The sequence below is a fragment of the Solea senegalensis genome, unplaced genomic scaffold (assembly GCF_019176455.1).
Source record: "Solea senegalensis isolate Sse05_10M unplaced genomic scaffold, IFAPA_SoseM_1 scf7180000012943, whole genome shotgun sequence".
Lineage (NCBI taxonomy): Eukaryota > Metazoa > Chordata > Actinopteri > Pleuronectiformes > Soleidae > Solea > Solea senegalensis.
The window spans coordinates 48,679-72,620 of record NW_025320727.1 but is presented as its reverse complement, the minus strand read 5'-3'; the positions used below and the strand labels follow the sequence as shown (position 1 = coordinate 72,620).

At 39.7% G+C, this 23,942-nt stretch overlaps 1 protein-coding gene across 1 annotated transcript in view; it reads right to left on the bottom strand.

Annotated features, from left to right (window-relative positions):
- The window catches only part of slc18a2 (solute carrier family 18 member 2), a 29,714-nt gene extending 11,393 nt beyond the window's left edge, over positions 1 to 18,321 (bottom strand). The window contains exons 1-7 of the mRNA XM_044015151.1: positions 18,048 to 18,321; positions 15,064 to 15,394; positions 7,617 to 7,675; positions 7,445 to 7,528; positions 6,118 to 6,210; positions 544 to 633; positions 175 to 218 (exon numbers count right to left, since the gene is read on the bottom strand). Coding sequence (XP_043871086.1) covers positions 175 to 218; positions 544 to 633; positions 6,118 to 6,210; positions 7,445 to 7,528; positions 7,617 to 7,675; positions 15,064 to 15,394; positions 18,048 to 18,180 — 834 coding nt within the window. The 5' untranslated portion in view covers positions 18,181 to 18,321. The remainder of the gene's footprint in view (positions 1 to 174; positions 219 to 543; positions 634 to 6,117; positions 6,211 to 7,444; positions 7,529 to 7,616; positions 7,676 to 15,063; positions 15,395 to 18,047) is intronic.
- Positions 18,322 to 23,942: the final 5,621 nt, after the last annotated feature.

Genomic DNA, 23,942 nt, shown 5'->3' with positions numbered 1-23,942 from the left:
GTAACAGTGAATCAAAGTGGACTAAAAAAGCCAACATTTGAATGCAGTCCCTGGTGTTTGACCAGAGAGGCAGTAGACTGTATATAACATGAACTAGATACACATACACACTGGTTTACATGTGAGAAATGTGGTTTAGGGCTTTATTTACATGAAGGAAACACACACACTCACCTCTGGTTCAACCTTGGTGGGCTGAAGAACAAAGAGCTGCAGAGCTGAGGAGACACAGTAACATGAGTGGGTATTATTCCTTGATAAAGTCATGTGGAACAATGTGTCTCTATTACACACACACTTACAATCATTCTACAAAGACTTGTCTTAAGGCCTTTGCACACCAGACTCAGCCGTTCATCCTGAAGCAGTGAAACATTGACTGAACCAGATGAGAGTCACCTCTCCAGAGTTGGATATAATTAACAAAGTAAATAAGTGTTCTTTTATTCAGTTAAATGACTGAACACCAGATGCTGACTTGTATTTCTCTGGTTTGCAAAGGCCTTTAGTTATGTTATGGTGTATGGGCCACTGTGACTGTACCTCCATCAAACACAGCCAGGAACGCCAGAATAAGGAAAGGAGCCGTCTTCCCAACAAAATCGTACATCACGCTGCCGAACGGAGGCCCAACTGTGGAGATGTCAACATGATGTAATTATGTAACAAATGTAAAAATCAATGATTTTCTACAACAAAGTGTGACATGTTGATCCTAGGATGACTCTGTGTACACAGTTGCTGTGAGTTCACAGTATATGAAGCACTTTTACACATGGCTGCCAACGAGGAAGGCTCTGAGGAACAAGAGGAAATCTGTGTAGTGTACAGTAGGTGTTTTGCGCCCTAAAGGTTGTCTGTGCAGCTGGTGAGAACCACCTTGGGTCTCACGGTTCGACAGGTCCATGAGTTAGATTCTGTGTCAGTACAACTAAAGCTTTGTGTGAGTATAACTCAGCTTGCTAGGTGTTTAGACTAAGGGTGTAAATATGCTTGGGAGAGAATTGCTACAAGTGTGTAGTTCATTAATCTTAATCTTGTAAAGAAGGTGAAGAAAGGTAAAACAGATGAGCTTCACGGAAGTCCAAGTAGCATAGTATGTGAGCTTTTCAAAAAAAAGCCAAGAGAATAAAGTGAACCCGAGGCACCTGGTAGCTCAAGCTCGTCAACACTGTTGGGATTAGGAGCGTGATTTGGTTATGAATTTAGAATATTAATAATTAATTAATTATGGAATAACTAATTTCTTATAAAAAAGGTGAGTCAAACTCAAATCGGGGGAAACCACTCCTCTCAAAACAAGAAAACAATCATTAATCATCATCATTGTATATTTTAGAAAACATTTATTAAAAAGACATCAAAGATTGAAACAATATCTGTTCAATGTATCTATATACAGTGTGTGTGTGTGTGTGTGTGTGTGTGTGTGAAAAAGAGAGAGAGTCTGTGTGTGTACAGGTCAAATGGTCAAGTCAAGTAGAGGTAGACTACAAATCAAGATGGCGGTTGACAAAGACACTACAACAAGATGGCTTCTTGTCTGCATGGCTGCTGTGTTTTTTTGTTAACTGCTTTTGTAAACTGATGCCAGGTTAGATGAGAGGTTAGAAGCATGCACATCTAGAGCTGAAAGCTAAGAAGCATGGACATCACTAACATCATATTAACCTAAATCTAGACATTACAACAACTCTTTTTGTGAGCAAGTAAGCTCCATACAACATTTCATCTATGCTTAGCCAAGTAGTGTAATGCTATGCTAGGCCCAGTTACATTACCAAGTCCTTAAAAGATGCAAAAGTGTTCTTTTGAGGTGCTGTCTGTTGGTCCAGGAACGGTAGATGGTTGACTGTGTTTCTGGTGTCTGTTGCTTTACATTATATTACATGTCATTTAGCAGACGCTTTTATCAAAAGCCACTTACAATAAGTGTATTTAAACATTTGGGTACAAATAAGAGCTAGAAGCAAGTAAGAGCTTCAAGTAAGCCAAACTATAAAGTGCTAGTCATAAGTGCGATGTATAAGCAAGTTTTTTTTTTTTTGTCGTCGTCTTAGTCGAGGTAGAGTCAGAAGAAATGTGTTTTAGTCGGCGGCGGAAGACATGGAGGCTTTCCGCTGACCGGATGTCGATGGGGAGTTCGTTCCACCATTTGGGAGCGAGGACAGTGAACAGTCTTGAGTTCTGTGAATGCCTCTGCAATCCTCTCAGTGAGGGGGCAGCAAGCCGGTTTGCTGATGCATAGTGGAGTGGGCAGGCTGGGGTGTAGATTTTGATCATGTCCTGGATGTAGACTGGTTCTGCTACATGTGTGTTGGAGCAGGGAAAAGAGAGAATGAGTTGGGTGTCATCGGTGTAGCTGTGATAGGAAAAACCATGAGAGAGAATAACAGAACCAATAGAGTTGGTGTATAGAGAGAAGAGGAGAGGGCCCAAGACAGAACCCTAAGGGACCCCAATATCTAGAGGACAGGGTTCCAACACAGATCCTCTCCAGGTTACTCTGTATGTTCGGTTTTGAAGATAGGACGAGAGTAGGGTAAGTGCAGAGCCTGAGACACCTAGTTCTTGAAGGGAGGAAGTAAGGATCTGGTGGTTAACTGTGTCAAACGCTGCAGAAAGGTCCAAGAGGATGAGCACAGAGGAGAGAGAGGCAGCCCTGGCAGTGTGGAGTTGCTCAGTGACAGCAAGAAGTGCAGTTTCGCTCGAGTGACCTGCTTTAAAACCAGACTGAAGAGGATCAAGAAGGTTGTTCCGGTGAAGGTAGGAGGAGAGTTGATTAACGATAGCATGCTCCAGAGTTTTGGAGAGAAAAGGAAGAAGAGAGACAGGTCTGTAGTTATTTACTTCAGACGGGTCAAGGGTGGGTTTTTTAAGGAGGGGGGTCACTCTGGCCTCTTTAAGAGAGTCCGGAAAGCAACCAGATGATAGAGATGTGTTAATGAGGTGGGTGAGGAAAGGAAGAAGATCAGAAGCAATTGACTGAAGAAGGTGAGAGGGGATAGGGTCAAGGGGGCAGGAGGTGGGGCAGGCAGAGGTTATTAGGGAAAGAACTTGATCCTGAGATAGAGGGGAGAAAGAGGATAGAGAAGGAGCTGAATGTGTGGTTGGTAGAGTGGTGAGATCAGGAGGTGGGGTTGAGAAAGAAGAGCGAATGTCATCTACCTTTTTTGTGAAGTAGTTGCCAAAGTGAATTGGTAGAAGGGAGGAAGGAGGAGGGGGGTGGGGGGATCAAGGAGGTTAGAGAAGATCGAGAAAAGTTTTTTGGGGTTAGAGAAAGAGGATTGAATTTTAGTCTGATAGGATGATTGTTTGGCTGCAGAGATAGAGGCAGTGAAGGTGGAGAGAAGAGAGTGATAGGAAAGCAGGTCATCAGGGTGTTTTGATTTCCTCCATTTTCTTTCTGCTGCCCGTATCGTGGCTCTCTCAGCACGCACTGAGTCAGACAACCACGGGGCTGGGGAGGACTTACGAACCAGCCGTGAAGTAAGAGGACAGAGAGAGTCAAGAGAGAGTGAGTTACAGCATGAAATTCAAACGACTGTGAAGAGAAGTGTGGCAGTGGGTAAAGAGTGAAAGTCCAGTTGGGGTTGATGAGCAGACCTGTCCCGCCACCTCTTCCAGTGGATCTGGGTGTGTGGGTGGAGGAGAGAGCCACAGGGGTGGCTGTGTTGGAGGGTGTTATCCAAGTCTCAGTGAGAGCAAGGACGTCCAGACATTGCTCAGTAGCAAAGCCAGAGATGAACTCAGTCTTGCGGGTAGCTGACTGGCAGTTCCACAGGCCCCCTGCAACAAGGTGGTGGATGTGTGTGGAGCAGGTGGGATAAATAAGTGAGGACAGGTTATGGTGATGCTGTGAGTGAATGTGAAGTTTGTAATATCTACGAGAAGAAACATGAACAGGAATGGAAAAAGTGCACATATGTGAAAGGTAGAAAAACAATTGCAGACAGGTACTTAGCCTCATTAGCCTCCTTTTTAGACTCCGGACATCCTTTGTCTTCCTGAGTCTTCGTCTTCAAAGTGAGTGCTGCTTTTTAAAAGACACCTGATTACACCTTATGAACAACAAACTTTCACCTTAACTAAACAGACAAGTCAAAAGGCAAGCAACCCAGCTAGATACAACAGTAATTAATGAAATAGCAACCAAATAAGAAAAACCTACAGAAGTGATACTTAGCTTAATTCCAGTAGTCCTATGAGATACCCAGAAAGTCCAAATGCACACTGACAAATGCTGGTTTGGGTCTGGTTTAAATCTTACTCAGCTGTGTTGGCCACTCCCCTGTAGCCAATGAAACTTCACACCTGGTGATGGCTCAATCACCAGGTGATTGAGAGGTTTGATGTCATCGCAGAGACACCGTACACGTGTGTTTAGTATAGTGTGCTGGCATAAAATGCCCCCCATACACACACACACACTGAGGTACAAATCCACACTCTGACACTATGTCGCTGGTACACTTTCCTTCAGTGCCCACATCAGTAACATCACTCAGTCTGTGTACGTCCGCCTCTGTAATATCAGTCATCAGTTGCCCTCACTCACACACACAGCACCGCCATCCTCGTCCATGCACTGGTAACACACAAAAAAAAATCGCGTCTGGGTCTCCTGCACAAATCTCTCTGAAAGCATCAGTAGAACCTCCTCCATAGGGCACATCACCCCGTCACTGAATTTAATATAAGACCCTTCTCACCTTCTCCACAATCTTTCCCCCTTTACCCATCATTTTGACCCCGCCTCTGGAACTCTCTCCCACACAACATCTGCAACATTGACTACCTTCACACCTTTACATCCAGACTCCATACAACCCCCACACACACCCACACACACACACACACACACGACACACACACACACACACACACACACACACACACACACACACACACACACTCCAGATAAGGAACATAATAACTGACCAACATTGTCCTTGTTGAACTGTTTCTCATGTTTCAAGTTTTTCCATCTGTGATCCACCATTAGCACTAAAACGTCTTTCTTTTATGAATAAAGTTATCTAATGTGTGCATATAGATAATGATCACAGTGGATCTACAAAGGTATAAAACATGTAGTCACAGGAATCTGGAAGTAAACATTCTAGTATTTCACAGATGATGAGAACATGATGATTTTACTACACATCCATGTAGCATTCTCAAACTACAGTGGAGCTGATACACATGAGGAATGACTATGTAACTTCAGTGTAGTGTGAACTCTGCTGCTCTGGACAGACACTCAGGTGATCTTTATTTCTCACTGATTGTACACTGGCTTCTCTCTCTTCACACACACATACACAGCACTGCTCTCTCTGTCACTCTCTCACTCTGTCTTTCTCTCTCTCTCTGTCTCTCTCTCTCTCGGTGTGTCATCATCAACCCAGTGTTGGGCACGGTACCCAAAAAGTAACTGAGTTAATGCATTGTAAAAGTAAGTAGTTGCTATGGATGAAACTTGTATGTTGTACTGTATGTAAATTCAAGAAAACACACACAATAGAATATAAATGTTGTGTCAGGTTTCCTAGAACCGGACGAGCTGCCAAATATGTTACAACCTGGTCTAAGTCTAAGGTTTAGGGCTTACCTAATAGCTGCTACCTGGCTGTGTGTGTGTGTGAGTGTAATAATAATACATTTAATTTAAGGTCACCTTACAGTACTGGATTAAAAACAGAAAAAACAATAAAACAAATAAAATATAGCCGATAAAAATACAAATACCGAAGCTAAAATGTCAACAACTTGAAACAAAGAGAAAGCTGAAAAGGTAACATAGAGAGGGTGATGGTGTGTGTGTGTGTGTGTGTGTGTGTGGCGTGTGTGGTGTGTGTGTGTGTGTTGGTGTGTGTGTGTGTGTGTGTGTGTGTGTGTGTGTGTGTGTGTGTGTGTGTGTGTGTGTGTGTGTGTGTGTGTGTGTGTGTGTGTGTGTGTGTGTGTGTGTGTGTGTGTGTGTGTGTGTGTGTGTGTGTGTGAGTGTGTGTGTGTGTGTGTGTGTGTGAGTGTGTGTGTGTGTGTGTGTGTGTGTGTGTGTGTGTGAGTGTGTGTGTGTGTGTGTGTGTGTGTGAGTGTGTGTGTGGGTATACACACCCAACACTCCCAGTGCCAGGCCTCCCAGAGCGATCCCAATGGCGTGACCTCGCTCCTCATCGTTTGTGTACACACTAGCAAGCATTCCCATTCCTGAAGTCACACAGATGTACACGCCACTTACACTTAGCACAACAACATTAGCATTGATTCTAAGGATGGGCCACACGGTGGTATAGTGGTTAGTGGTTGGAACAAGGGTCTTTCTGCATGGAGGTCACAAGTTTTCTCTGGCTTGATCCAGAAACACTAATGACCTGATGTCAAACTCGCCCTCTCCTTAAGCTTCCTCAGAGAATCTATTAAGAAAATGAACCCTGACGACTTTCCTTCTACTGTAACTCATTATCATCAGGATGCTCTAAAAAGGAAAATAGATCACTCCAGTGCTGAGCTCTTTGTAAAGTGTAGAATAGCATTTTAAATCCTCCTCCTCACTCAGTGATCAGGTTCCTTCCGCCACTCTGAAGATGGAGTCTCTAAGAGCAGAATGATTGACTTAAGTTATCTTTGCATTATAAATCATGTCCAGTACTCTGGTCCATAGCCTTGTCACCTCCCGCGTTGGTTACTGTAATTCTCTTCTTTTTGGTCTTCCTCATAAATCGCTTCATAAGGTCTAACTGGTTCAGAACTCGGCAGCTCGTATAATCATCGAATCCTCCACCATCCAACACATCAGCATCTCTTTAAGATCGTCCATCACCTCACTCTCTGTATTTGTCCAGTTTGGTCCACATTGCCAACTTCTCCCGTTCCCTCAGACCCTCCTCTTCTCTACATCTCATTGTCCCTTTCACCCTCCTCACCACCAGGGGGAGCAAGGCTTTATAAACTGTATTCATTTTCTTATCATTTTATATCTTTTATTATCCAATTTTTGAATGTCTTATTATTTTAAAGGTGTTTTTTTAAATAAAATATGTTATTATTGTGATGTTATTATTATTATCAATATTATTGTTATTCAATATATCAATTGTTATTAAATCACTTGGCTCTATTACATTTTACTCATTAATAAATGACAGATCTCTGGCGATCAAATCATGAAAATTGTGATCCAAATAAATAAAAAAGTCACCACTAGATGCCACTAAATCCTGCACACTGGTTACCAATCCATGTTACAGTGAAATGAAGCGTTTAACCAAAAAGTCATTAGGCTAATAAACATGAAAACCATGTAGAAATGGCCACGAGTGACCACAGCAAGACTAATTCATAGCTATTTGAGTGTCTCGTTAACGAGAGAATATTCCATAAGGCAGCACTTATTATAACGAGCAGGTTAAACTGGCAAATAGTAAAATAAAAGAGGTCTTACCAGCCACAGAGGAGCAGGATGAGCCCACGCCTTGAAGCGATCTGGCCAGAAACAGCAGAGCGTAGCTCGATGAGAAGGCAAACACTTCACAAGAGTGAGAACAGAGACACATCAGGCATGGTGACAGCATTGTGATGTTCTGACAATACAAAAAAATGTGGCTGGAACTTACTGATGGTGGAGAGGAACATGATACAGAAACCAGCAAATATTGGAATTTGGTATCCTATTCTGAAGAGACACAGAGCGGAGAACAGCATTTGTATGACTGGCAGGTTATTGCTTTGATATCTGCAGAAATAATGACATTTTTATTTAAACACATTTTATGACAGAACAGATGGAAACAGCAACATCACACACAGGTTAGAGTATGACTGAAAAAAAAGAAAAAAAAGTGTCGTTTGATGTCATAAATGCTAGACACGCCCACCCCTGCTGCATACACACACAAACAGCATACTGATGAGGTCATTATACTCGGCCCTAAACACCTCAGAGAAAAACTTTCTGATCACATTGTCACTTTAGATGACATCACCCTGGCTTCCAGTTCCACTGTGAGGAACCTTGGAGTTACTTTTGACCAGGAAATGTCTTTTGATTCACACATAAAACTCATTTCCAGAACAGCCTTCTTCCACCTGCAGAACATTATGAAAATTAGAAACATTCTGTCTTTACAGGATGCTGAAAAACTAGTTCATGCTTTTGTTAATCTAGATTAGATTACTGTAACTCCTTATTAGCAGGATGTTCCAACAAGTCTGTTAGAATCCTTCAGTTCATTCAAAATGCTGCAGCACGAGTTCTGACAGGAACTAGAAAGAGAGACCATATAACTCCAGTGTTAGCTTCTCTACACTGGCTCCACCCACAGTTTAGAATTCAATTTAAAATCCTCCTCCTCACGTACAAAGCACTTAATGGTCACGCCCCTTCATACCTGAAAGACCTAGTCTTACCCTATCATCCTAATAGACCACTTAGGTCACAAAATACAGGTTTACTTGTGGTTCCCAGAGTCTGTAAGAGCAGAATGGGAGGCAGAGCCTTCAGTTACCAGGGTCCAGGGAAACCTGGACCAGCTCTTAGTTATGCTGCTATAGACCTAGACTGCTGGGGGATTTTCCTGTGGTGCACGCACATCCATATGGAGGACCAAAAGGGCCAAAATTAAATAAATGAATACACCATTAAATCATTCAATAAATGTGTCATTAAATAACTAAATGTGTCATTAAATAATTGAATGTATTTAATTAATTAATTAATTAATTAATTAATTAATTAATTACACTATTAATTAATGTCCCAGAGCGCAGATTTAAGATCATTTGAGGCGAGAAATTATTGTCTAATTTAGAATTCAAAAATGTGGTTTGTGTATTAAGATATGATCTATTATATATAGTTTGGCAGCGATAATATCGGAGGCATAGGCTCAGATTTATATTTTTGCCCGTGGGTGACCAAATTATATAAATACCATCATATAAATATCATATAATTCTGACTATATAGGGGTGGCGTGTTCACTGCTTCTGAACATCTGTTTTTACAAAGAATTTCTTTGTTTTCTAATTCATGCTATATAGCCTATTTTGATGCACTCGGGACACCGAGAGGGTGCTGTTCTATTCCGGCGGGGCAGAGGGAGAGAGAAGGTCCTGGGTTGGGAAGGAGCCGCCGCCCGTCTCTCTCTCTCCTCACTTCACGTCGTTTACGTCAATAGAAAATTGAATTTGGGCAGAAAGTTTTATTTACATAATAAAGTAAATAAAGTTTTATTTACAAGATTAAACTGAGTAACACGAAATAATTAAATGTGTCATTAATTAATTAAATGTATTTAATTAATATAATAATTTTTTTTTATTTAATGGTGTAATTATGTATTTATGTATTTAATTTTGGCCCTTTTGGTCCTCCATACATTCACTCTCTCACACTCAGATATGATTATGACTTTTTATATGTCATTAACCTTGTCTCTTTCTCTCCCTAATTGGTGTCTTTCCTTCCTTCCCTCTCTCTCTCTCTGTATCCTCATCTTGCAGGTTGCAGGATCCATATCCAGTTTTTGAGGCTATTATTATCATACATATCATCACCATTATTAATAGTTGATATCAGTTATCAAAAGTTGATATCAACATTTTTCCTTTCACCCCAACCGGTCGAGGCAGATGACCACACATCTCTGAGCCTGGTTCTGTCAGAGATTTCTTCTCCTGTTAAGAGGGAGTTTTTTCTCTCCACTGATGCCTAGTGTTTGCTCATTGTGTGAACTGTTGTGTTTCTCTGCTCTCCTTGATGTTGTCTATGTACAGTGCCTTGAGATAATGTATGTTATGATTTGGCGCTATACAAATAAAATTGAATTGAACTTCACCCACAGAGATTTAGAATGATGCATCTGCTCCACTTCTGAAGCGTAAAGTACGATCCATTTTTGAAATGACACTCCTCTATGATGTACTCTGAACACCAATATCTAACGAGACATATCAATAACCTGTACCAAACATCTGGAGGACAATATTCCATAAGATGCCGTGGAGCCACATTATGGAAGAGATACTTGAACTTACTTACTGATTCTTTACCAAGATGTATGTGTGTTTTGTATTTGCAAACCCATAATGAGTTTCTATCTCACTCACACACGTGTTCTATTGTAATGTGTTATTCATAAACGTGCAAACAAACCAAACTAAATGTCATCAAAGCATATCTTGTTTATATTGTGTAGATAATAAATGGCTCTAATAACAACACAAACACAAAGCATGTGGCTGACGTTGTTTCCCAAGGTTTTCACAATAACAGCCTCTGAGCTGCATGACTTCACTTGTATTGTTCTCTGTCAGGAGAGAAGGTGACTAAAACCCGCTAATAGGACTGAGTTCTTTGCCTCAGTGACATCGTATCTATGTGAGTGAGACACTTTAGTATTGAGGTGAATGGCACTGATGTTGATGTATATCTCAAACTCTGATAAATGTGTATATACAGTGTGGTGAAGTGTGTGAACACATTTCATATCATGTGTCTTTATCGATCAAAGCAAACTAACAACAGAAGGATGGTTCAGGCTATTTCAAGTGTGGTTGAAATAACATTGATTTAAATTGATTTTCTCCTGACAGTGTTTCTGTGGATCAGGTGCTCTCACTGACATCATCGACTTCGTCTACTTTATCTTACTGATGTGTTTTTCTCACCTTTTTTCAACCTTTTCAAGCTGAAAACCTACATTTGTAAAACTGCTCCAAAGGTTTTTAGCTGCTGCAGAACAGAATATTTGCAAAATGTCAAATTCAACAAAAGACAGACTATACCAATGCAAACCTACTATAAATGTTACAAATATTTATAATTATATTACAACACCTGACATAACCTATGTCTGTTTCATGCTGGTTCTTAAATGGACATCATTTGTTCTCCAACACAGAACACAAAGCTGAACATGCACACTCATGCAAACACATGATCAGGAATTCTGCTCTGTTTGAGTCCAGGATGTGTTCTGAGATTAACATATATAATTATCTTTAGTCTTGTGGTGCACAAGAATACAGTAACAAGTCAGATTTCAACTTAAAAGACCTGGCACAATAATTCACAGTAATACTTTTGACAGCACATCTCTGAGCCTGGTTCTGTCAGAGATTTCTTCTTCTGTTAAGAGGGAGTTTTTTCTCTCCACTGATGCCTAGTGTTTGCTCATTGTGTGAACTGTTGTGTTTCTCTGCTCTCCTTGATGTTGTCTATGTACAGACCTGAGATCATGTATGTTATGATTTGGCGCTATACTAATGAAATTGAATTGTATTGAAATACTTTTTTTTCACATCATCGTTGTCATGTGCTGTGGAAGCTGCACTCCTGCCTCGTAACTGCACCACGGTTCATCATCAGCAAAGATAATTGTTTAACTTTGCTAGAACTATGAATCATCCTGGAAGACCCGAGCAGACAGTTAGTTAGTAAGCTAAAATAACGTTGTGTAGAGATGAATGATGATGCACAACTGTGAAACAACCCCTTTCATGTTCTGTTGTTTGTGTTTGTATGTTTTCACCCTCTTAACACAACGGATGATCCAAATCCATTTGATTTGGCAGATATTTTTAACCCTCCCATTATTCTGGGTCTGGGACCAGAATTAGGAGTACACTGGATGTGATCATTCTTTCATTCATTCATCTTCTACCACTTTATCCTCCACAGGAGGTTCACAGCGGGCACTGGTACCAGCTAGCGTAGGACAAAAGACGGGGTACACCCTGGACCTACAGTCAATCTACACGAGGAAACTGGAGAACACACACACACACACACACACACACATACTCACACACATACTCACACATGTTGGACATTGCATTGACTTACATTCATTTCCTGGAGACTTACTCTAACCTTAACCACAATCACTACTGGCCTAATCCTAACCCTGACCCTAATCCTAACCTCAACCTAACAGAGCATCATCACACACACACTCAGAGAAAATGAAACAACTGATGGATGGAAAAAAGAATGAATGAATGAATGAATGAATGAATGAATGAATGAATGAATGAATGAATGACAGAAGATGCATGAATTTCTAACAGAAGACACACACTCACACATATGTGATATAAATATAAATGGAATCCTTCAGCTCAGTGTTTTGTGTGACTTAATGTCATGTTTGTCATGTGAAACTGAAGCAGTGTGCAGTAAATATGATGCAGGCCTCACTGAAACATTTTTATCATAGACCATGCAAACAGCAAGCAGCCAGAGCTGGCACGACACCGGCCCTCACACATCACTTATTATCTATTCATCTTACAATCTTATCATTTTATCATTTTATAATCTTAGAATCTTATCATTTTATAATTTTATAATCTTATCATTTGATCATTTCATAAGCTTATCATTTTATAATCTTATCATTTTATCATTTTATAATCTTATCATTTTATCATTTCATAATCTTATCATTTTAAAATCTTATTATTTTATAATCTTATAATCTTATCATTTTATAATCTTATAATTTTATCATTTTATAATCTTATCATTATATCATTTTATAATCTTATAATTTTATAATCTTGTCATTTTATCATTTCATAATCTTATCATTTTAAAATCTTATAATTGTATAATTTTATAATCTTATAATCTTATCATTTTAAAATCGTATAATTTTATAATCCTATAATTTTATAATCTTATCATTTTATAATCTTATAATCTTATCATTTTATAATTTTATCATTTTATAATTTTATAATCCTGTAATTTTATAATCTTATCATTTTATAATCTTATAATCTTATCATTTTATCCTTTTATCCTTTTATCATCAGTTCAAATGAATCACAGATATATTTATATATTTGATATTTATAGGATATGATTAGAGCTTTTTGGTTTAAGGATCTTCTTGAAGAGAACCACAGTCTGTTGGTGGTCAGTTTATTCACAATATCTAATGTGGTCCTTCTATTTTTAAGGCCTTTCAGAAATCTTCATTACAACACAATCCCATGTTAGTTAATACTCTGCATCGCTGTTATCACTGAGATCCTATTAAATGACATAGTGATAACACAGATGTGTGAAATGTGACAAATCAACACTAGTAAACATATTTACATATAATACATATTCAAACTGTACTGTATACACACAGAGAGCATGGATATTGATATTGTGTTTTTTTTTTTAATATCAATGAAATAAATGAACTCTAATAATAGTTACATATAGTTTTTTGGCTAATAAAGGTTGTTACAGATACCATTTATTTTAGTGATGTCTGTGAAATGTTTTTAAGAAGTGTTAGTTGTGAGTTCAGAAAGTCCACCAATAACTACATTATTTCACCTTCTGCTAAAGATATTCACCTGACTGTGCGATGATAATATTAGAATGATTTAGATGTTTGTTGACATGGTATACTCATGTATGTAACTCATGTATTGTTATTGTTGAGGTTTCTTTAGTTTAGTGATGAATATAGATAGGGATGCACGATATATCGGCATTAATATTGTTATCGGCCGATGTTCGTCATTTTTTAACATATCGGCATCGGTTCAATGAGTAAAACTGCGCCGATTTTAACAACCGATGTTTATACCTGTCTAATTGCTGTTTGTGTATGTGTGTCAGGAAGGGGAGGCCATGCGGCATTTGTTTGGGCATATGACAGTGTCAGTGGCGCAAGCGCAGCACAAGGTGTGTGTGTGTGTGTGTGTGTGTGTTGAGGAGAGAGAATGTCAGCAGTGTGGGCGATTTTTCAGGGTGTCAATAGAAGATACGTGAAAAGCATTATGCAACACTTGCAAAGTCGAGGTAATGTGAGGAGGGTTCCGCGTCAAGTCATTCAATACCACAAATTTGATCATGTCATTTGAAAAACCGCCACCCTGAAGTACACAAACAACGGCAGGAAGCTAACGCTAGTAACATTAGGCAGCAGACAAAAAGAAAGCAGTGCAGCTGGGACTCGACCAAAGGAAGACATTGGCCAGGGCAATAACGATCAAGGTAATGGAAATGATTGCTCTTGACGACCAGCCGAGGGTTCCGACAGTTGATAGCGCATATTGAACCCCGCAACAACCTGCCAAGTCGGCGCTACTTTTCCGATGTTTTGCAATTGAATAAATATCTGGTTGCCATGAATACTGGCAAGTTTGATAAAGTTTTTTAACATGTTTTTTTTTATTATGGCAGCTCTTAGTAGAGCTTGTCAGGTATTGTTTCTCATATTTGTTGTGTAGTTTTATTGTGAAGGGAAGTGACGCGGTTGTTGTTGCCGGGAGGAAGGGTTATTTACGTACCCAGTATAGACGCCCTTATCTCGGTTACAGTAACTTTGGCAGGGTATTATTTTTATTTATGTTCATGTTTGTAATTTATGATCCAAACTTTCTCACAGGAGTTTAGTGAGTTGAGGGAGTTAAACTGTACTTTAATTTAGCTACACACTTGCTACAAGTGGTAAAGGTTTCTAAAAACCTTTACTTGTAGTTGGTTACTTGTGTCTTATGTGACCTTGTTATTTGGAGGTAAAACATGTTTTGAAAATAAAGGAAGACATTAAAAAATTCAGCTTGCATGATTTTCATTCTGTACAAACTTTTATCATCTCAGAAACTTTTTTTTAAAACATATATCGATATCGGTAGATATCAGTTATCGGCCATAGCAGCAATATTAATATCGGATATCGGTATTGGCGGAAATAGTCATATCGGTGCATCCCTAAATATAGAATCTATTTCTTTCAAACACTGACTGTCTAAACATTCACACCAAACTGATTTACTAATCTTTCTGTTTCCATATTTCTCCTTTCACAGGCGACAATATAAAAGCATGTATCTCTCTGTGCAGACGAACAGCTGCTTCAAGCTTTTCTGTTCTCATCAGACATCTTAGGACAAATTTTTCCACAACTACATCGTAGCGTTTGTTTAGTTGTGTGCTGGAGTTCGAGATGTGTGCAGCGAGATAAAGCGTGGCACCAAAACCATTTACAAAGAAGGTGAACTTCTGAAATCAATGCCAGTTTTCACAGAGACAACACACACACCTACCTGTTGGTCAGTGGTCCTATAAAGGGGTTGGTGATGAGCTGGACTGTGGCCTTGGATGCAAACAACAATCCCACTTTGACGTTCTCATTGAGCAGCCGTTTGTTAGACTGGGGACAGTCAGACGAGTTGTGTGGCAGGTCCTGGTGTGTGGGGACCACCATGGTGGGTCTGTCTGTGCTGTTGGAAACAGGAAGTCTCACAGAGTTGTCATATAAAGACACAATGCTGTGGAAGGATCCACCAGGAGTCTGCTGCTGCTGCTGCTGGGTCACTGTGACGTTCACCTCTGCTGTCTCATCCAGAGTGTACAGGTAACTGGGAATGATGGGAACTGTGAGAGGGAGGGAGAGATATTTTATTTATTTACATATTTTTCAATTATACAACACTGGGATAAAATAAAGCTACAATAATAACAATAACAATATCAATATTATTATTATTATTATTATTATTATTATTATTATTCATAATAATAATAATAACAATAACAATAACAATAACAATATCAATATCAATAACAATAATATAAATAATATCATCATATCAAGAACAATAATAATAACAATAACAATAACAACAATAATAACAATATCAATATCAATATCAATAATATAATTATTATTAATCATAATAATATCAATAATAATAATAGGGATAATAATAATAATAACAATATCAATAATATCAATATAAATACCAATAATATAAATATAAATATAAATATCAACATCAACATCAACATCAATAACAATAATAATAATAACAACAATATCAATAATATCAATATAAATAACAATAATATCAATAATATAAATATAAATACCAACATCAACAACGATAACAATAATAATAATAAGAAGAATAAGAATAACAATATAATATCAATAACAATAATAATATCAATATCAATAATAATAATAGATGCAAAAAAAACACAACACAGGGAATAAAAGGATGTAACTGAAGGCTAGAGTAAAACCACCTCAGTTCATTAATAAAGGTCATTATTTACAGCATTTTATTAAAAAAAACCTGTTAACCTCACAGAACCCAACTCCTTATATGGTTATGGCGAGATATGATCAATTATTTTAGAGAGAGAGTTGGATAAACACAAAAATAAACACACAAACACGCAAATGAAACACGAGTGAACACATGTAGCTTAGCCTGTAGCTAATGCTAAACGACAGAACAAGCACACAAAGACAGTTTTACGGTTTGTTAATATTGTAATAAACTGATTGTTGGTACTGCTCCTTCCTTTAGGTGAAGTTTGTGGAACAATCCTCCGTGAAGTGGTTGCTGCATACATGGAGGTGTTTGGGAAATGTAGCAGGAATGTTCCCATCAAATATGAAAGATATCCACTGAGCTTGTGGAGCGTCAGCTATTGTTTATCACAAACACTCGCTGAACCTTTTTCACACATGTTCTCAACCGATACACTCAGAGTTCTTCTTCTTCTACGGTTGAAAGTGCGTCACCGGATGTGCCCGCGCTCTAGCACCTGCACTCTAGCACCGAGACTCCAGCGCCTGGACTCCAGCGCCCGGACTCCAGCACCCAGACACTGGACTCGGAGGCCCTGCTGTTTACAGGAATGGTGAGATTCGACTTGCTGCTTTGTGGAACTCAGGAAAACAATGAAACCCTTCGCTCTCAGCAGTGGCTGAACTGATTGTTATGGACTTTTAGGGCTTCATAGACGAGGTGATGACGCAGATACACACACAAACTCACTTCCGGGCTATGGCCTCTTTAATGTGGACAGCTGCTCGGCTCGACCTTGTGACGGCAGAATAAAAACTGCCTCATAATTTCACCTTTTCAACCAAGAGTTGGACATTTACACATTTTCTCAAATTTTTAATGATTAAAAAACACTCAAACCGATGAATCAGTTATCAGAATAGTTGACGATTAATTTAGTTATTGATTAATAATAAATGAATTGAACAATAACTGCTCATAAACCTCCATATATAGCACCAGGTGTCACACACGATAAAGCAAAGCATATGTGTGCACATACTACTGATGTAAGAATATAACTGTAATTAGAATAGAAGCTCATTGCTCTGCATTGTTCCAGCTCTGTGTTTGTAAAGTCTAATTATGTCATTCATTTATTTCTTTTCCAAGCAAAGTAACTTGATGTGTGGTACTAATAATGTGTGTCCATGGAGGAGCGGGAAACACGAGGTGTCAATCACATGTTAAATCCATTGTCTGTAAAAGTAGTGTTTCAATGTAACATATGGATGGTTATGGTTATTCTGAGGCTGAATACAGTTCTTTCATACAGCTTCCTCTGCAGTTATAATAAATAAAACCATCATCATCATCATCATCATCGTCTGCCCACACAGTGGCTACAAGGTTGCTGGTCTCCCTGTGTTTCTCCTCCCAAAAACATGCTGCGTTCAACTGTGTGAGTGTGTGAGTGAATGGTTGTTGGGTCAGGTGATCTGTGACCCCGCCTTTCTCCCTGTCAACTGAGCTCAGCACCAGATTAGAAGGAATACTCTGACATAGAGGCAAACAAGAATTGACTCTCACACCTGATGTGAACTGTAAATGATGTTAAAGCTCATCGTTACCATCAGTGAACTGTAAACATTAATATTAAAATCCTGTCAAACTCACCAACATGCAGTCTTTGTGATTTATTCTGTGTGTGTGTGCGTGTATGTGCAATTATTGTGTATGCGCAAATGCGTTGGCTTTGAGATGTAATTGCAACCATTTACTGAGTTAAAACTCATCCGTGCTGGGTCATCTATGACATACACTATGACTTATTCTACTTTTATTCGATACTCGATTGGAATTCGGGCGCTGAGCTGCTGTGCGCTGCGCTGCACTGCGCTGCGCTGAGCTGAGCATGTTTTACAACCTGTTGCGCGGGGTTTGGAAAGAAAAGAAAAACCCAACAAAACCAAACAAAGACAAAGAGAGAGGTGAGAGTTTGCACTTACCGACCACAGTGAGCAGCATGTTGTCCAGGAGCAGCGCCACGAAAACAATGAAAAGAATCAGTTTCCTCGACTGTCTCTCCTCCCTGAGCCATTTCAGCAAGTTAAACTGCCGCAGCTCGTCTAACCTCCCCATGATGCTCGTCCTCCAAAAACACCGCAAACACCGCAAACACCGCAGACAGTCCTCGTGCACACAGCAGTCAGTCTCACTCAGGTGATGAGTTGGAATATGGAGCAGTGCGCGCTGCGCTGACCAAGACGCAGCAGCAGCAGAGGGAGGAGGACGCTGACTTTCTACTGACTGAACCCACTGCTGACGTCATTTAGCCTTAATGCGTGGGTCTCTGTCACTCGCCTGACATCAAACACACACACACAGCCCAGCAGAGATAATCAACATTTAGTTTTTTGAGTCATTAAAATCTATGTTCATGTATATTTGGGGTGGAGTGGCCAAATGACATGTAATGTAATGTAACTATTATTATTATTATTATTATTTTTAAATGGTATAGTTGTGTCAATTGTAAAAATAAATCATGGTCACTGACACAGCAGTCACTCATCAAGACATAGACAAGAACATCTTTAGACTTTCATAAAAGGTCTAATATGTTACATGTTACAGAACACTGCATCACCTTTCGTCTTCTTCTACTTCTTTACAAACCATTCCATTTATCATGTTTGCTTTGTAGGCCGCATATGAATGACAGCCAGTCAGACACTACTTTACTGTAGCACACTAGTGGATTTGAATTCTGGTTAAGTTTAGGGTTAAAGGTTAATGACCCTTTAACACCTAAGCCTCAAAATTTAACCACCAGAAAATACTTTTCATGTAAGTGACATAAAGATATTCATTCATTCATATACACATACACACATGTACATGTATATAATGTGATGCCCCTCACCCTTTGACAGCAGTATTGTTGGATCTTATCTTAACTGGATCATCTTCTGAATCTCTTCTCCTTTCCTGTCTACTCTATGTCAGAAATTCCCCAAGTGTGGGGCATCGGCCCCTAGTGTGTGGTGTTGGTACTGCAGGTGGGCTTTGAAAGGTCATGAAATAAAAATGACCTTTCTGATTAATTTCTGATTTTGAGATGAAGTTGACTTGCTGTGAAGTGTGTTGTTGTTGCTTTAAATCTGACTTATGGTGTTTTGGTTTTATAATCATCTTCTAATATTATAACATTTAAGATGCTCTATTGACATAACATGGTATTTTCATGGCTGAAGCTGATGCTGCTCATTGCTCATCGTTAATATTTGACTTTATCTTCACATTTGTCATGTTGATGTTGTGTCTTTAGATCCAAAGAGGACTTGTTTTGATGCTTGTGTTAAAACAAAGTGACATAATCGCATGGTAAATCATTATTGATGAAGCAACTTCCTTTTTTAATCCAATAATCCATGTTTAGGTTCTCAGTTTTCTTTAATATTTTTCTTTCTTTCTTTCTTTCTTTCACCGCAGCACCACGTCTGACTTCTGTTCCACAAACCAGGCACATTAGCAAAGAGAAGTTTTAAATATGTGGCCTTGGCCTTCACTTCAGGGGCTTGTGAGCAGCATCTTTCCAGAAAAATAAATGCAAAGCAAATATTTGCTCCTCCGCGGTCATGTTAATTATTCATGTGTGGGGACTATTCACGGCTCCTCTCATCACATCTCGTTCTCCCTGCTCAACTGTGCAGGTCGGTGGAAAATAGGGCTAAAGATTCACATAGTGCGGACACACTCACTGTTTCTCAAGATATAAATGAAACCTCCCATGATTCCACATTTCCTCCTTTGCCCTAAAGACACACTGTAAACGCAAGGTGAACAGTGAACTCTAAAGTTTGGGCTGGTAATCTGAAACTTGTATGCACATTCTTGTGGACTGATAATATGCTTTAAGAATGTTAAAGACACGGTGTGTTAAATAAAAGAGCAAAGCTTAAGGAGAGATATTTCTCCTGACCTTCTTTTCTCATTCCAGCCTTGATACACTTCTGTAATCTGCAGTAGCGACACTGGTTCCTCTTGTCTTTGTCCACAGTACACAGCCTGTTAAACCTGAGGAGAACATGATTGAATATTTGTCACATGTGAATGTTGTCAGGTTTAGAACTGGTTCTATATTTGTTCTTCAGCAGCAGCACAACTCGAGCTATGTTAATACAAACTGAGAAACGTTGGTAAATCATGGCTCAGTCAACAGCACGACTTTGTTATTGTATATTTTTATTCAGAGTTTATTTAACATGATGGTGGAAAAATAAGTTAAGAAATAAAGTCTTGATTAATGAATGAGGATGAAACTCAAAAAAAAACCTCTTTCCTTCCTTCTTTCTTTCTTTCTTTCCTTCCTTCTTTCTTTCTTTCTTTCTTTCTTTCTTTGGTCATTCCTCTGTAATAACAAACATACTCTCCCTCTGATAATGAGGCTGGAGGAAAGAAAGTCTGTCTCTGTCTGAACAGCCTGAAAACAGGTCACTCTCCACTTGTCATGGTCTTTACAGCAGCACCATCTTGTGCTCTGTCGATGCTATTGCAACTGCAGCACCTCAGTGTCTCACAGTCATGACTGTTATCATTTACAGTACTTTAATATGAGTGTGAACTGACCATGATGATGATGAAGATGAAGATTAAGATGAGTGTGAACTGATGAAGATTAAGATCAGTGTGAACTGACCATGATGATGATGAAGATGAAGATTAAGATGAGTGTGAACTGATGAAGATGAAGATTAAGATCAGTGTGAACTGACCATGATGATGATGAAGATGACGACGATGATGATGAAGATGACGACGATGATGATGATGAAGATTAAGATGAGTATGAATTGACCATGATGAAGATTACGATGATGATGAAGATTAAGATGAGTGTGAATTGACCATGATGAAGATAAAGATTAAGATGAGTGTGAACTGACCTGACCATGATTAAGATGATGAAGCTAAAGATGAGTGAACTGATGATGATGATGAACACTGACCATGATGATGAAGATGAAGATTAAGACGAGTGTGAACTGACCCTGATGATGATGAAGATGAAGATTAAGATGAGTGTGAACTGACCATAATGATGATGAAGATTAAGATGAGTGTGAATTGACCATGATGAAGATGAAGATTAAGATGAGTGTGAACTGACCATGATGATGATGAAGATGAAAATTACGATGATGATGAAGATAAAGATGAGTGTGAACTGACCATGATGATGATGAAGATGAAAATTACGATGATGATGAAGATAAAGATGAGTGTGAACTGACCATGATGATGAAGATGAAGATTAAGGCGAGTGTGAACTGACCCTGATGATGATGACGATGAAGATTAAGATGATTGTGAACTGACCATGATGATGATGAAGATTAAGATGAGTGTGAACTGACCATGATGATGATGAAGATGAAAATTACGATGAAGATGAAGATTAAGCAGTGAACTGACCCTGATGATGATGAAGATGAAGATTAAGGCGAGTGTGAACTGACCCTGATGATGATGAAGATGAAGATTAAGATGAGTGTGAACTGACCATGATGATGATGAAGATGACGATGAAGATTAAGATGAGTGCGAATTGACCATGATGAAGACTATGATGATGATGAAGATTAAGATGAGTGTGAATTGACCATGATGATGATGAAGATGAAAATTACGATGATGATGAAGATTAAGATGAGTGTGAACTGACCATGATGAAGATGAAGATGAGTGTGAACTGACCATGATGATGATGAAGATGAAAATTACGATGATGATGAAGATGAAGATGAGTGTGAACTGACCATGATGATGATGAAGATGAAAATTACGATGATGATGAAGATTAAGATGAGTGTGAACTGACCATGATGATGATGAAGATACACTTTCATTGTTATGCAGATGACACAAAGCTATATTTATCGATGAGGCCGGATGAAATAAATCAGGTTGTTCAACTCCAGGAATGTCTCAGAGACATTAAGTCCTGGATGACCTGTAACTTTCTACTTTTAAACTTTTATACTCGGCCCTAAACACCTCAGAGAAAAACTTTCTGATCACATTGTCACTTTAGATGACATCACCCTGGCTTCCAGTTCCACTGTGAGGAACCTTGGAGTTACTTTTGACCAGGAAATGTCTTTTGATTCATTACATTACATTACATGTCATTTAGCAGACGCTTTTATCCAAAGCGACTTACAAAAGTGCATTTAAACATTTGGGTACAAATAAGAGCTAGAAGTAAGTAAGAGTTTCAAGTAGAACAAACTATGAAGTGCTAGTCATAAGTGCAATACAAGTTTTTTTTTTTTTGTCGTCTTAGTCGAGGTAGAGTCGGAAGAAATGTGTTTTTAGTCTGCGGCGGACGATGTGGAGGCTTTCAGTTGTCCGGATGTCGATGGGGAGATCGTTCCACCATTTGGGAGCGAGGACAGTGAACAGTCTCGAGTTCTGCGAGTGCCTCTGCGATCCTCTCAGTGAGGGGGCAGCGAGCCGGTTTGTCGATGCAGAGCGGAGTGGGCGGGCTGGGGTGTAGGTTTTGATCATGTCCTGGATGTAGGCTGGACCGGATCCGTTTGTAGCATGGAACGCAAGCACTAGAGTCTTGAAGCGGATGCGAGCAGCTACAGGAAGCCAGTGAAGGGAGCGGAGGAGCGGTGTAGTGTGGGAGAACTTTGGTAAGTTGAAGACCAGTCGAGCTGCCGCATTCTGGATGAGTTGCAGAGGTCGTATGGCGCATGCAGGAAGACCAGCCAGGAGGGAGTTGCAGTAATCCAAGCGTGAGATGACAAGAGCCTGGACCAGAACCTGTGCCGCCTTCTGGGTTAGAAGAGGCCGAATCCTTCGGATGTTGTGCAACATGTATCTGCAAGATCTAGCTGTTGCAGCAATGTTGGCAGTGAGGGAGAGATGGTCGTCAAGTGTCACACCCAGGTTCCTTGCGGTGTGAGAAGGAGTTACCACAGAGTTGTCGAGGGTGATGGTTAGATCTGTGGTGGGAGAGCCCTTTCCTGGGAGAAAAAGAGTTTCAGTCTTGTCGAGATTGAGTTTCAGGTGATGGTCAGACATCCACTGAGAGATGTCAGTCAGACAAGCGGTGATCCGTTCTGCTACCTGTGTGTCGGAGCTGGGAAAAGAGAGAATGAGTTGGGTGTCATCGGCGTAGCTGTGATAGGAAAAACCATGAGAGCGAATAACCGAACCAAGAGAGTTGGTGTATAGAGAGAAGAGGAGAGGGCCCAAGACAGAACCCTGAGGGACCCCAGTAGCTAGAGGACAGGGTTCCGACAGGGATCCTCTCCAGGTTACTCTGTATGTTCGGTTTTGAAGATAGGACGAGAGTAGGGTAAGTGCAGAGCCTGAGACACCTAGTTCTTGAAGGGAGGAAGTAAGGATCTGGTGGTAAACTGTGTCAAACGCTGCAGAAAGGTCCAAGAGGATGAGCACAGAGGAGAGAGAGGCAGCCCTGGCAGTGTGGAGTTGCTCAGTGACAGCAAGAAGTGCAGTTTCGGTCGAGTGACCTGCTTTAAAACCAGACTGAAGAGGATCAAGAAGGTTGTTCCGGTGAAGGTAGGAGGAGAGTTGATTAAAGATAGCGCGCTCCAGAGTTTTGGAGAGAAAAGGAAGAAGAGAGACAGGTCTGTAGTTATTTACTTCAGACGGGTCAAGGGTGGGTTTTTTAAGGAGGGGGGTCACTCTGGCCTCTTTAAGAGAGTCCGGAAAGCAACCAGATGATAGAGATGTGTTAATGAGGTGGGTGAGGAAAGGAAGAAGATCAGAAGCAATTGACTGAAGAAGGTGAGAGGGGATAGGGTCAAGGGGGCAGGAGGTGGGGCGGGCAGAGGTTATTAGGGAAAGAACTTGATCCTGAGATAGAG